Genomic DNA, 12,550 nt, shown 5'->3' on the forward strand with positions numbered 1-12,550 from the left:
CTGTCTGGGTCTCAGAGAAGTGGACTCTGCTAAAGTGAAGGTCGTCAAGGTCATCCTGCTCTGTTGGTTGAGCTGAAGTGTTTTCATACACACGACCAAGGTTTAACTAATGAGGAAACAAGACAAACAATATTAGTTCACACAGTGGGACAATAATTCTCTACGCTGAAAACTGGATTGATTAAGTTTTGGGGGCCTGATGATGTAATGATGTAATCTTCATTATATCAATGATGAATGATGTTACTGGTGCATATACAATGTTTTACAAATGGATGATTGGCCTTTTAATGTATTGGAAAGCTAATGTAGCTGTCTAATGTGGACTGCAGTAGAGGAAATGTTACATCCTACATTATAAAAAATTAGACCCATATAGCTAACGGCACAATGTACTTGTAATCAGTAAAATGATGATTGATTAAGTGTCACTTGAAGGATCACTCTAACTGAAGGGAAACAGGATAGATGAGGATGATATTTTCTAATGCAGCAGAATTTCAAAATTTCTGTTCTTTGGGAAGAAGCCAAAAGATCTGTTACCTTGTATATATTGTACTGAACAGTAATAAATTGTCTCTAAGAAACTGAGTACAAGTGGCCTGCAATGTGTGGGAGTTTTTAGCTCCATCACTGTCAAGACTTTTAAATCCTATGGGCCTGTATTCATGGCTTAATGTTGTGCAATAAGTTTGTTGAAAAAAGTGTTTTTTTACCTGCTCAGTGTTCTCTGTTGCTTCAGTTGTAGGACACTGACCTGAAGTCCTCTTTATCCTGGTTAGTGAAAGAAATGTACATAAATACGGTCTTTCAGATAAGAAATTGAATGTTATTGATCTGCAACAGAGCACAGTGTTGCTCACCTTATCCAAAAGATGACCACTAGAGATACTAGAGGTATAATAACCAGGAGAGCAGCACGGACTTCTATAACAGCTGCTGATATGTGTTTCTTGCTGATACTTCGGACTGTTAGAGTCTTCTCTCTGGATTTTTTGCCGGGTTTGACAGCACATGAGTAGTTTCCGGCATGCTGACTGCTGACTGGGTCCAGAACCAGGTATTTGTTTTGGTCTTGTGGCACGATCAGAGGTCGACTATTCAAGTACCACATGTAGGTCATGTTAACAGAAAGAGGACAGCTAGTGATGCAAGTCAGTGTGACTGTCTGGCCCTCTGTCACCACTGCAGGGTGCACCCTCACTCTCACACCTGAAAGATGTTTAGATGGGTCAGTAAATGAAAAAAAAAACTATCCACAAGTTCTCAAATAATATAACAACTCCTAATATCTGTATGGCAAGATCACCTTTAAGGTAAAAAAAAAGAATTCAATGACATCTGCTGGGAATGTCCTTAGGAGAAATTCAAAAAGCATTAATACCAACGGACAGCAGCTCTGTGCCTTCTGCAGTTTTACCTCTGAAACCTGATCCAGCCTCAAAATGTTGGACTCATGTTCCTGAAAAGTCCATGAGTTTGAGTGAAGCTGAACCAAAGGCTAAAAATAAACATTTCAATTCATGAGAGATTTTTGTTCCTCTTTTTTAGACAAACTTGGTCAAAGACACTGTGGTAACATCCGTACAGTTACAGAGTTATTTTATTTATAATACAGAATTACCTGTGACAACCAGAGTCACTCCAGGAAAATAAAGCATTTTCGATGTATTTGTCAGGGTTCTGAATATGTATTCGCCAGAGTCATTCTTCTTCAGGTTTATGATTCTCAGCATGTGGTGATTCTTCCTGTTTTCATGATACTCCATACGACCCTTAGCTGTGATCAGCTCTTCAGTATCCTTCTCACCATTTATCTTTATCTTATACCAATATTTGTACTTGAGCGGCTGCTCGTAGGGATGTGAGTATTCGCTTGAAATGTTCACTGAAGAGCCTTGTAGAGCACAGATTCTCCTGATGGCATAATTCACAGTCCAACAGCTCTCACCCTCAAGACCTGAAATACAGAAAATATAGCAAGTTTTAGGAAAAATGTTGAGACTTTTTTTTAATGGAAATTAACATTGAATTCAGTGCTCTTTACCTATCTATGACTATTCATTGAAATGCCACAATTGTAAGTCTTGTGGACTGAATTCCTTCATGCGATTGTTTCTCTGAAATTGAAAAATAGAAAACTAATAAATAGATCAAGATTTTGTTATTTAGTTTTTTTTACTGGACCGCCTTAGAAATGTGAATGTCCATTACTGACTGTGTGATACACCATTGGTCAGCCGAATGTCGTTTGACTGAGTGATAAGATTACATGATTGGTCGGCAGAATGTTGGAGTTTCCCCATTGGCCGTTGCTCTTTGGAAATGCATTGGCACTAACAGTTTCTATTACATCATCAGGGGGTGTTCACAGGTAGTGTTGCCAGCTTTGTGCCTTTGTTCCTACATTTACCAACTTTTCAGACCCCGTTAGCAACTTTTTTTTTCATGAAAGCACCCAGCAACAAAACTAGTGACTTTTTGGACATACATTATCTATTTTCTGTAGAGCAGAGTCACATGTATTGCACTGCGAATGGCTTGAAAGTGACTGCTGATTAACATGTAGTCTCAATAGGACACATTTCAAAGATTATTTTATATTTGTTCATGTTGTCTGACAACAGAAGCGGAAAAACATGTAATGAGAACAGCTTGATTGGGAATTTAGCTGTACTAAAATACTGTTAATGTGAGCACAGAGAGTAGGTGAGAACTAAGCAGATAAAGGGCTGGAACGTGCCTACACCAGGCAGAATGCAAATACCACACAATGACGTCTTGTATATGATAATCAGAATATTACGTCATCCAGCAACAACATTTAGTGAGTTCTCGAGCTGGGTTTAACTTCTCTCCATTGACAATAGTTGTTTACAGCAGTTCCACATCAGCTTACATCTATGTCCTCAATTTCACATATTGACCATAAACAGTCCAGCCATATACCATGTTTTGATCCAGTCTTGATATTTGTGGAATTCTTCATTTCTCTACTGTGAACATATGCAGTTAATCAGCTGCAGCTACATGTACCAACGCAAATTCAAAGTCATAGGAAAATGTTTTAAGGCTGTTTCTTTCAAATAGTTACATTTCCTGTATCCAGATTTGTCCAATTTGTAGTTTTATGACTAGTTTTACAGGGAGGTCTATCTCCTGTTTTCCCTGATGGACTCTGATGACTGATTTGACATGCTCGCACTCTACAGGGACATCTAGTGGCCACAAGTCGACAATACAGTTTATTTAGTGCTTTCATGGCCTATTCTGTTGACTTGAATAATTAAACATGCAAATACATGATCAGATCATTCAGTTTGCACCTCAGGGCAACTGCAATAAACAAGACTCACTTATTTTACCCACTCCAATGATGCTGTGTCATTACTCAGATCATCATATTTCTTAGTTCATGTGTTTAAACAGACCATAGTCTGTAAATTGGTCCATACTCACAGACTTCAGGAGACAGCAGATCCTCAAAGCCTTCCACAGCACAGGAGTAGCTGTCAGCTGAGCCAGAAACTGAAAACTGTTGTCCCTTAGCGTTTTTGTACAGTTGTCTGTTCTGGTACCACATATAGGCAGTTTGAGGGTCAGTCAGTGGACAGCTGGTGTTACAGGTCAGGGTATGCTGTGACATAGAACTCCTCTGAAGACGTACTTCTGTTGGAAGATGATGAATACACTTTTAATGTGTGCTGTGTTACATTTAGTAAACAAGTATCATCAAGTGTTGAATATAAACTCTCAAAGTGTGATTTGTACAGTTGAATAAGTTGCTGAATAAGTATAAGTGAGAAAACAAAACACAAATATCGACAGTGTAAACACAAAATAAATAATGGATTGTACAAAAGATCTCTATTTTAAAAAATGGATCAGAGCTCTGAGGGTGGGAGGTTTGTAAATGTTTGTGTAACTTAACCTGTGGGATATGTGAGGGAGCAGGACTCATTCACTGATGTCTGCTTGTAAGAACACATTCTCCCTTGAGCGTAGGTCACATTAATGCAGGCTGGTGTGACAGAATCTGAACAAAGAGAAATTAGATTTAGTTTTTTTTATTAGTGAACAAGTTCCTCAATCATTCCTTGTTTTTTGAAAGTGTAACATGTTAAACCACACACTTATAAACATCATATATTTAGTGGAAAGGTTTACACAACAGACCATTTTAATGGAGTTGAAATGGGCTAGCATGTTAGAAGGAATTTTTTTTTAATTGAATTAAAAAATATATATTCCTGCACCTACACTTATATTTTTAAATTCATATCAGAAGTTACAGTATGTTTTACAGTTCAGGTTGTGTAACATGATAAGGAACTAAAATGTGTGACTCACCCACAGAGACTTCAGGGGCTCTGTGTTCCTCGTAGCCTTTGATAGCACAGGAGTATCTGACTGCTTCTTCACTGCTGACCAGCTCTTGGTACCAGGGAGACCAGTCCTGATAGAAAAACTTTCTGTTCTTGTACCAGATGTAGCCTGCAGGGTTTTTAGTCTGAACACAGCTGGTGCTACACATCAGTGTCACTGACGTTTCCTCTGTGGTAGGAATCACCTTTACCTGCAAATCTGCGATAATGGTGAAAATACAGTAGATAACACAGGCATTCACATATACATGTCATTTTAATGCAAAAAGAAGTGACAGCCACTGTACCTGCAAGTTGGAGGTTGATTTTATTTAGCCAGCAGTTATTTGAGTTGTTTTTTGTATTCTCACTGCAGCAGTAAAACTTTGCATCGCCCTCTCTCAGATCTTTGATTGTTAGAGTGGGTTGATTTTTGTCAGACATGTTGTATGTTACACGATGTCCATCTACAGAGATCTCGGTCATGACATACTTGCTGCCATCCTTGTATGTGTACCATTTGTTGCTTGAAGTGGGATTTCCAGCTGAGCAGCGCAGATCAACTGATGAACCTTTTACGGCACAGATGCTTTTTGCTTGTCCATGAACCCCTTGAACAGAAGTTTTTATTTGCAAACATCTGGACAGATTCATAGTATTTTAAGAGCTGATGTAACAGGTCATAATCTTGAGAGTTAAACCGTAACACATTTTCAATTCAGTTAAACTTTAGTAGTAGTTTGTTCAGCTTTTTTTTCAATTTAACTCACCCCAGTAAAACAATTTTTTAATACTTTACAGTTAATGAGTGTATGATTAAAAGGATAAAGAAGAAATCATACCTGAGATGTAGAGGATGAAACTCATAAGCACACATCCAGCTCCTGCCAACAACATGGCTGTTGTGGTCCTTCAGTTTCCAGTAAAAACGTTGATTGTATAACGGTATATGTATCAGTTTTATAACAAATGCTGCGTTCATAAAAACTCATTCAAAAAATAAAAAATGTAACCCAGTGATTTAAATTCAACAACAGTTCACTCACAGTCCAAAGACTGGAGATGATCATTTGTCTGGGAGTGCAGCTTGCATGGAGCTCTTATGTGGTAACTTCACTTCCTTTCACAAGAAACGACGAACTGAGTATTAATAGGAAACCACAAGTGAGGCTCATGTTTCTATCATTTTAATCTTTGAAAAAATGTCTTTTGAGTGCATTGACTTTTCATGAAACATGCAAAAACAATGATACAATCAGCTGTATCTGTTGTCAGAGTGAGAGTCTTGGAAAGTGAAGCAATCATGAGAAAGTTTTTATCTGGTTGGTTTATGGTTTGAAACAAACAAACTCATGAAACTGAATTCCATTCTCAGGTGGTTGTTTCACGACTTAGATGTGATATGGTTTAAACCCATGTGGGTTGAAAGAAGGCTGTATTCAAAATCATTATCTGATTACTGTTTACTATTTAGTGCAATTATTTAGTGTGAAATTTATACACAATGTAGTGCCTTCAAAGTTTCCCACAATAGAATGAAAACTGTTTTCCATTTACAACCCCACAATCCAATGAGTCACGTTTTATAACTGTGTCTCTAATCTCAATTTACTGCTTAGTACATTTTAAGACTTTTTAAAGATGTGCAGACACCCTGCCCACTGTAGCAAGTGTTAGAAGTCACTGACGAGAGAGTGCGTCTGTTTTTTAGCTACACATCATCATTATACTCTTTTAAAATATTCTTTTTGGAAAGTGAAGCCATCAGAAGAAAGTCTTATCTGGTTGGTTTATGGTTTGAAAAAAACAAACTCTTGAAACTGAATTCCATTCTCAGTTGGTTGTTTCACGACTTATTTGTGAAATGTGGCTTCAACCCATGTGGGTCGAAAGAAAACGAAGACAAAAATTCCCACGACAGAACGAAAACTTTTTTTTCTTTAAAAATCCTTGTGTCCCAAACCTCAACTTACTGCTTCACTTTAGTGTTATTGTTATATTATTTAACTATAGTTAATTGTATCACAGTATTTGACAAACCGTCAGCTTGTCAGTTCATGCAGACATGAAGCCAAAAGCAAACTGTCTCCCTCTTTAAGTCATTATTACAAAAAGGGAAAAGATGTATGTACTGTTTTGTTTCGACGGGTAAAAACAATCACTCCTTGTATCACTGTCTCTTTCTTAAACACTCACCAAGCACTTTCTTTGGAACACCATACTATCACTGGAGCAGGCCTCCCTTTGCTCTCAGAACAGTCCCAGTTCTTCGTGGCATGGATTCCACAAGATGTTGGAAACGTTCTTTTGTGGTTCTGCTCCGTGTTGACATGATTGCATCACATCATTTCTGCAGATTTGTCAGCTGCACATTTATGTTGTGAATCTCCCGTCCTACCGCAGTCTAAAGGTTTTCTATTGGTTTGCGAGGCGTTTGGAATACAGTCAACAATAAAAAAACAGTAGTTGGAAGTAGTTAATAGAAGATGGTAAACTGTGGCCATAAAGAATATTGTTGCTGACCATCAGCAACAATATTCAGGTAGGCTGTCACAGAGGGTGCCAAGAAAATATTCCCCACACCATAACACCACCGCTGCCGCCAGTCTGGACTGTTGCATGCTATTGCTGCCAAATTCTGACCTGACTATCTGTATCTCAGCAGAAATCCAGACTCATCAGACTAGGCTGCGTTTTTCCAGTCTTCAGCTGGAACTGTTTTTGGTAAGCCTGTGCCTGCAGCCTCAGATCTCTGTTCTTGGCTGGCAGGGGTAGAACCTGATATAGACTTTGTGGTCCACCCACCTCAAGGTTCGATGTGACCCGAGCATCCTGACCTGTAACTGCATGATTTTATGCATTGCACTGCTTCCACTTGATTGGCTGATTGGATAAATGCATGAATAGGCAGGTGCACAGGTGTTCCTAATGAAGCACTCGGTGAGTGTATTAGGTTCAACAATCTTAAAAAGTATTGAAATTGCAATATGGCCAAGTGCAATATCCAAATTGCAAGAGCTGTAATGTTTAAATGCAAATGTGTCACAGCGTACCATTAGAAATGAAGCATTGAAATCATATATTACTTATGTAAGGGGACATGCACGTTTAGTGCAGACCACTGCAAAAGTCACATAATCATAATTTTTTAATCATTTTCAGTGAAAATAAAATACAAAAATGACCATGACCATTAAAATGGTGACTATTATATCCGTCAAAATAATTGTAATGATTTTTTTTATTGTTCAGCTTTCGAGTGTATATACAGACAAAACGATGACATGTATACATCTGCTCTCATAAAACATCCAGTAAGAGCACTGACTCCTCATTCTGCTCTTTATTAATGTGTGTATGTCCTTCAGAGGGCGCCATCATTGCAGCACACAGTCTCTGCAGGAGATTGTGCAGTCAGTGAGACGAATTCAGAGTCCAATGCCTCTTAGGCATTTGGTAATCTTTTCTCAACAGTTGTGTATTCAGTAGTAATGTCCGCTGTTTTCTGTTTAGCTAGTATGATGCAGTTTATGCCAAATGTGTTTTAAGACCAGAGATCTCTCCTCTGGAGCCCAGTTAATCCCTCTGTTCTCAGTTTATCAGAGGGGGAAAATTCAACAGATAATATGAGAAAATGCTCGATACAGTGTGTGTGTGTATGCATGTGTGAGACGGTTAATAGTTAACAGCCAGCTGCACAGAACTGCCCGGTGCCCAGCCATAACATAATGAAGAAACGAGAAGGCCATGGTCTTTGTGTATGTGTGTGTGGGTGTGTGAGCTATGTGGAGATGGAGCACTTAGTTAAGTGCCTATGAGCCATTTTATACTCCATTATAAATGTTGTGTAGAAGACAATAATTACATCCATATTAATCACCTTTATTTTACTGACATCATGTCAGTGACACTTATGTATGGAAAACACTATAAAACAATGAGGCCCAGTGAAATGGATCACACTCCTTCATGCAGCTCAGCAGCTGAAAAGTTGAACTGTCATGTATGAGCAGCCAGCCACTATAGGCCTGCTACTGTTTTGACATGACTCAAGTGTGTTAACCCTGGTTAGTCCAGTATAACCCATTAGCATGCTCTAACCAAGCAGATGTGGGACAGACAGCAAAGGGTGACTGATTGTTCTCATGCTGCTCAGTGTGAGAAGACCAGACTGTATCAACCTGAGACCAAGAGATGCTTTGCCTGCATCTTGCTCTAATTGTACATCACACTTTATTTGGACAGTCTATTTCTATTAATCAGCTTTCTATCAAGTGAGTAAGAAGTCCACTAAGTTCAATATGACTGGCAATAATGTGTGTGGGTTAAAGTTAATCTTACTCGGGGTTAAGCCTAATGCAGTTCTTTAGTGGTTCTTTGTTTAGCACAAGCATGTTGCTGTTCTCTGGGTAATAATGAATGAAAATGAATGAAATGTGTTCACTGGATTCACTTTCTGCGCCTAACTGGTGAGAAGAGACTGAGAGAAATTTCATTATTATAGCAGAAAATAGGTAAGGACACACAACTTTAGTATTGTATCTATTATCTTGAGATGTTCATATTTATTATTATAGCTACCAGTGGAGTTTTCTTGTGATCATTATTAAGTTGGGCCTAAACCTGTATTACATGGCTTTTATGGCCACCAGGAGGCAGTGGAAACAAATTGTGAACACAAAAACTGTTAGCAAACAGTTGCTTATTTACACATCCAGCTGTTATGGATCGATAGTTTTATTCTTTTCTAGTCATGTTTCTGGCCATTTGGCAGATGTAAGTCCAACATTCACTCTTTCAGCTCTGTTTTTGGTCTCTGCAAAACCCCCAAGGGAAATGTCTTCCTCTTAGCTGCTGAATGCTTCACTGTGCTCACCTGCTAGTCTCTAAGTGTGTCTGTCTGCTGTTTGATGCTGAGCAGAGCTATTACACTGAAAACAGTAAACAGAAAAAACAGTAATTTATTGGGCAGACAGACATATAATGAGCTGAAAGCTCCTATAAAGCTCCATAAAGCCAAGTGGAGCTGCAGATATGAGTGATAATTCATAGCGACAAATTGTTTGACATTGTCATTTGATACATTGTTATTGCAAAAATATGAGTTACAGACACTGTAACCACTTCCTGATACATTATGATGTTTGTTTCATGTCACTGGTTGAATCAGAATTTCATGAAAGAAAATGAAAATGCATTCTATATTTACATACCTTTTGTTAGAACAATTAAAAACAAGTATCAAGGCAAATTTCTTCAATCAGCAAAATTTTGATGTAGATTATCCATTTACATATTTCTTAATTGTTGCTAACATAAACACTAGATTTTACGGAAGCAGCATTTTCATTTGTCAAACTCTTGAAAATGAATAACATTAATACTAATGTTATTAACAAAAACTGTATCATATTTAAGTGCGTCAGCGCTAGGACCCAGGTATTGTGCATGCTGCCCGTCCTGGCCTTACAGCAAGTGAGCATGTTGAAAAAGAACATGAAATTGAAATAGCACATCTGCATGTGTTTATACAGTTTATCAGGTTCCTGTGTCTAATCAGTGTTTCAAGGTGAACTCAATCTAACCAAAAGGCCAAGTAATAACTCCTTCAGATAAACTAAGGTTTGATAATGTCGTAATTATTTCTCAGAAGCCTTTCAAGAAATACTATTATGTATACACACTTAAATTGTTGTATGATTCTGTGTTGTGATCTTTTGAAAGCTCTCTGTTTTGTTACCACAAATAATATAGTACATGTGTATGCATAAGATGTCACTGACTAAGAAATATTGATTTTTTAAAACTGTGTTTCTAGGTTTTTGCAATTTGGGAGAAGTGCAACAAGCTGTAAACACACCATTGACATATAATCAATCGCCTTCTAAAGGTAATATGATGAACTTGTTTACAAAAAGTGGTTTATTTATGCACAGAGCAATATTAACATATGTTTCAACTTGTGTTTGTGTGACCATGTAAGGTCAATATTTGCTCTTCTTTTAGCCTTGTTCTGCTCTCCAACAACTCTTTAGGGAAATATTCAGCTCTTAAGTGTAGATATCATTAAAGTGTACTATCAACTTTTAATAGAGGCAACTCTCCAAGCAGCTCTCAGTGCCAAGCACAACCAGACAGCTTAATAAGAAACTAGTAAGTAGTGCCTCTTAATACCAGGGCAAAGCCTCATCAGCTTTTATAAGTTTTCCCTCTGTGGTTGGCCTCCACCCACTCGTGTGGAGCCCTGCTGGCTCAGGGCTTGTTGAGCGCTTGTTGAGGACTTTTAATGTCTTCTCTGCAGAGATATGGAGGATAATAATGAGGGCTGATGAAAAGGAGAGTGTAGCCAGGCTTCTTCATGTCTCAACACAAGACAGAAGTTCTGTCACCCCGCCATCACCTGCTGGCGAGTTGGCAAGCAGGTAATAACGCTGTATAATTAACACATAAACACACGTGTGTATGTGTACGCTTGAGTTTTGTTCACTTTGCCAAAAATTCCTTCAAAATAATACAGTCTCATTCCTGCATTCCTGTGTAAGCTTTGGCATTGGTTATGAGATCTTTTTTTATTTGAAATACCTATGAGTTTATGCTTTATTAAAAAGCCATTAGTGGCAGCTTTGCATCAAAGATGTTATGTTGACTGTGAAGACACATACTTGTGTAACAAGCTGGCTCTCCCTCCTGACTGGCCACTTTTATCTTGCCTTATATCCATTTTCCTTCTTACTGAGGTAAATGAGACATGTCTCTGTCTCTCATTGTTGGAGTCCTGTTACACAGCAGGTAATTAAGGGTGAATATTATTAAGAGGGATATGTTTTCAGTCCAGTTTGTTTGTTTTTCTGTAAGTTCACAGGATACCTCAAAAAGTACTGAAATATATTCAGTAAAATACACTCAACTATCTCTTTATTAGGTACACCTAGCTAAAACTACTACAGTCTAGTACAAGCATCCTGCAATAACTCCTACCTTCATGTTCTATGTTTTTGTTGACTTTGTTTCAGAGTGGTGTTGATACAACTGTGTGATCATTTTGGAGGCTGCAGTTTGTTGAACTGCTCACCTGTATTGCGTTTTATAGAGAGGTGTTTCTTTTATTTAGCCTCATCTATATAAATGGCATGGACTGTGGAAAGTGAACGTTAGATCTGATGCGTGTTCATGTTTACATGGCAGTATAAAAGCAGACATTCTGAAGCTCATTTTACAGAGAGCAACTGACAGTGCAGTGGTGTCCCTCGCTCATGAATGAAAATAGATTTGATTCATAACACCAAGTATTTGATTCTTCAGAGAACTTTATGTAAAAGTAAATACTGTAGGTGTTTAAGGTGGGTGTTACCTCCACAGTAACTCAAGCCCACTCACACAGGAACAGCCTCACTTTCTATTCCTCTCTTTCCTGGGGCTCATTACAATCACACAAAGCGTCTGTGTCAGCGTCCTGATTTGGAGTTAATACGATGCTTCCTCCTTCATCTGGAAGCTAGTGTGGCCCTCAGAATGATGCCATGATGTCACCTCACTGTGAGTGTGTTTATCACATGTGAACACACACACACACTCACACACACAGGGCAAACACTACCTCCGTTACTTCCCTCCATTACCCCTCTTTAGACAGCGTAGCATTGTTTCTGAGCCAAAATTACCACATCAGCAGCCCTCCAAATACACCACACATCCTTCGCTCTCAACCTGGCGACAATGAGGGAGAAATCCTTCTTTTGGAAAAGGAGAGAAGGGGATTTCTTCTCTCTCCAGTTCCCAGCATGGAAATAACTGCCGTGAGAGCTTTACTAATTGGCCTCTTAATCTTTTGAAACAGCAGCGAAAGAGAGCAGCAGAGAGGGTGAGAGAGGTTGAAAATGAGAATGATATGGAGAGAGAGAGAGTGTGTGTGTGTGTTTGTGCACACACCGGGGTGGGGGTGGGAGTGGGAGTGGGAGTGGGAGTGGGTGGGGGGGTGGGGGGGGTCGTCCACACTGACACTAATAATCTGTGCTTATGTATTAGAGTGTATCAGAGAGAGTGTATAGTATGTGTGAGGTCTGTGTAAGTGAATGTGGATGTGAAAGGGTTTTCCCTGTGTAGGACTGTGTGGTCAGAATATGTGTGCATCTGTTCATCTGTGTGTGTAAGTGTGTGAAATAATGTACGTGTGTGTGTGTGTGTGT

At 38.7% G+C, this 12,550-nt stretch overlaps 1 protein-coding gene across 1 annotated transcript; it reads right to left on the minus strand.

Annotated features, from left to right (window-relative positions):
• Nucleotides 1-1,454: 1,454 nt before the first annotated feature.
• Nucleotides 1,455-4,875, minus strand: LOC111216524. The gene is made up of 6 exons (XM_022738051.1): nt 4,673-4,875; nt 4,351-4,584; nt 3,932-4,036; nt 3,460-3,669; nt 1,625-1,960; nt 1,455-1,501 (listed from the first exon to the last, which is right to left on the minus strand). Exons 1-6 carry the CDS (start codon nt 4,848-4,850, stop codon nt 1,455-1,457), a joined length of 1,110 nt encoding a protein of 369 aa, XP_022593772.1. The 5' UTR covers nt 4,851-4,875.
• Between the last annotated feature and the right edge of the window lie 7,675 nt (nt 4,876-12,550).

The sequence above is a fragment of the Seriola dumerili genome, unplaced genomic scaffold (genome assembly GCF_002260705.1).
Source record: "Seriola dumerili isolate Sdu_G_001 unplaced genomic scaffold, Sdu_1.0 BDQW01000035.1, whole genome shotgun sequence".
Lineage (NCBI taxonomy): Eukaryota > Metazoa > Chordata > Actinopteri > Carangiformes > Carangidae > Seriola > Seriola dumerili.

Coding starts and splice junctions, on each gene's coding strand:
- LOC111216524 (XM_022738051.1), bottom strand. CDS start 4,850: ATGACCGAGATCTCTGTAGATGGACATCGTGTAACATACAACATGTCT. Junction 4,037..4,350: donor AGCCCCTGAAGTCTCTGTGG/GTGAGTCACACA, acceptor CTCTTTGTTCAG/ATTCTGTCACACCAGCCTGC. Junction 3,670..3,931: donor CTCCCTCACATATCCCACAG/GTTAAGTTACAC, acceptor ATCTTCCAACAG/AAGTACGTCTTCAGAGGAGT.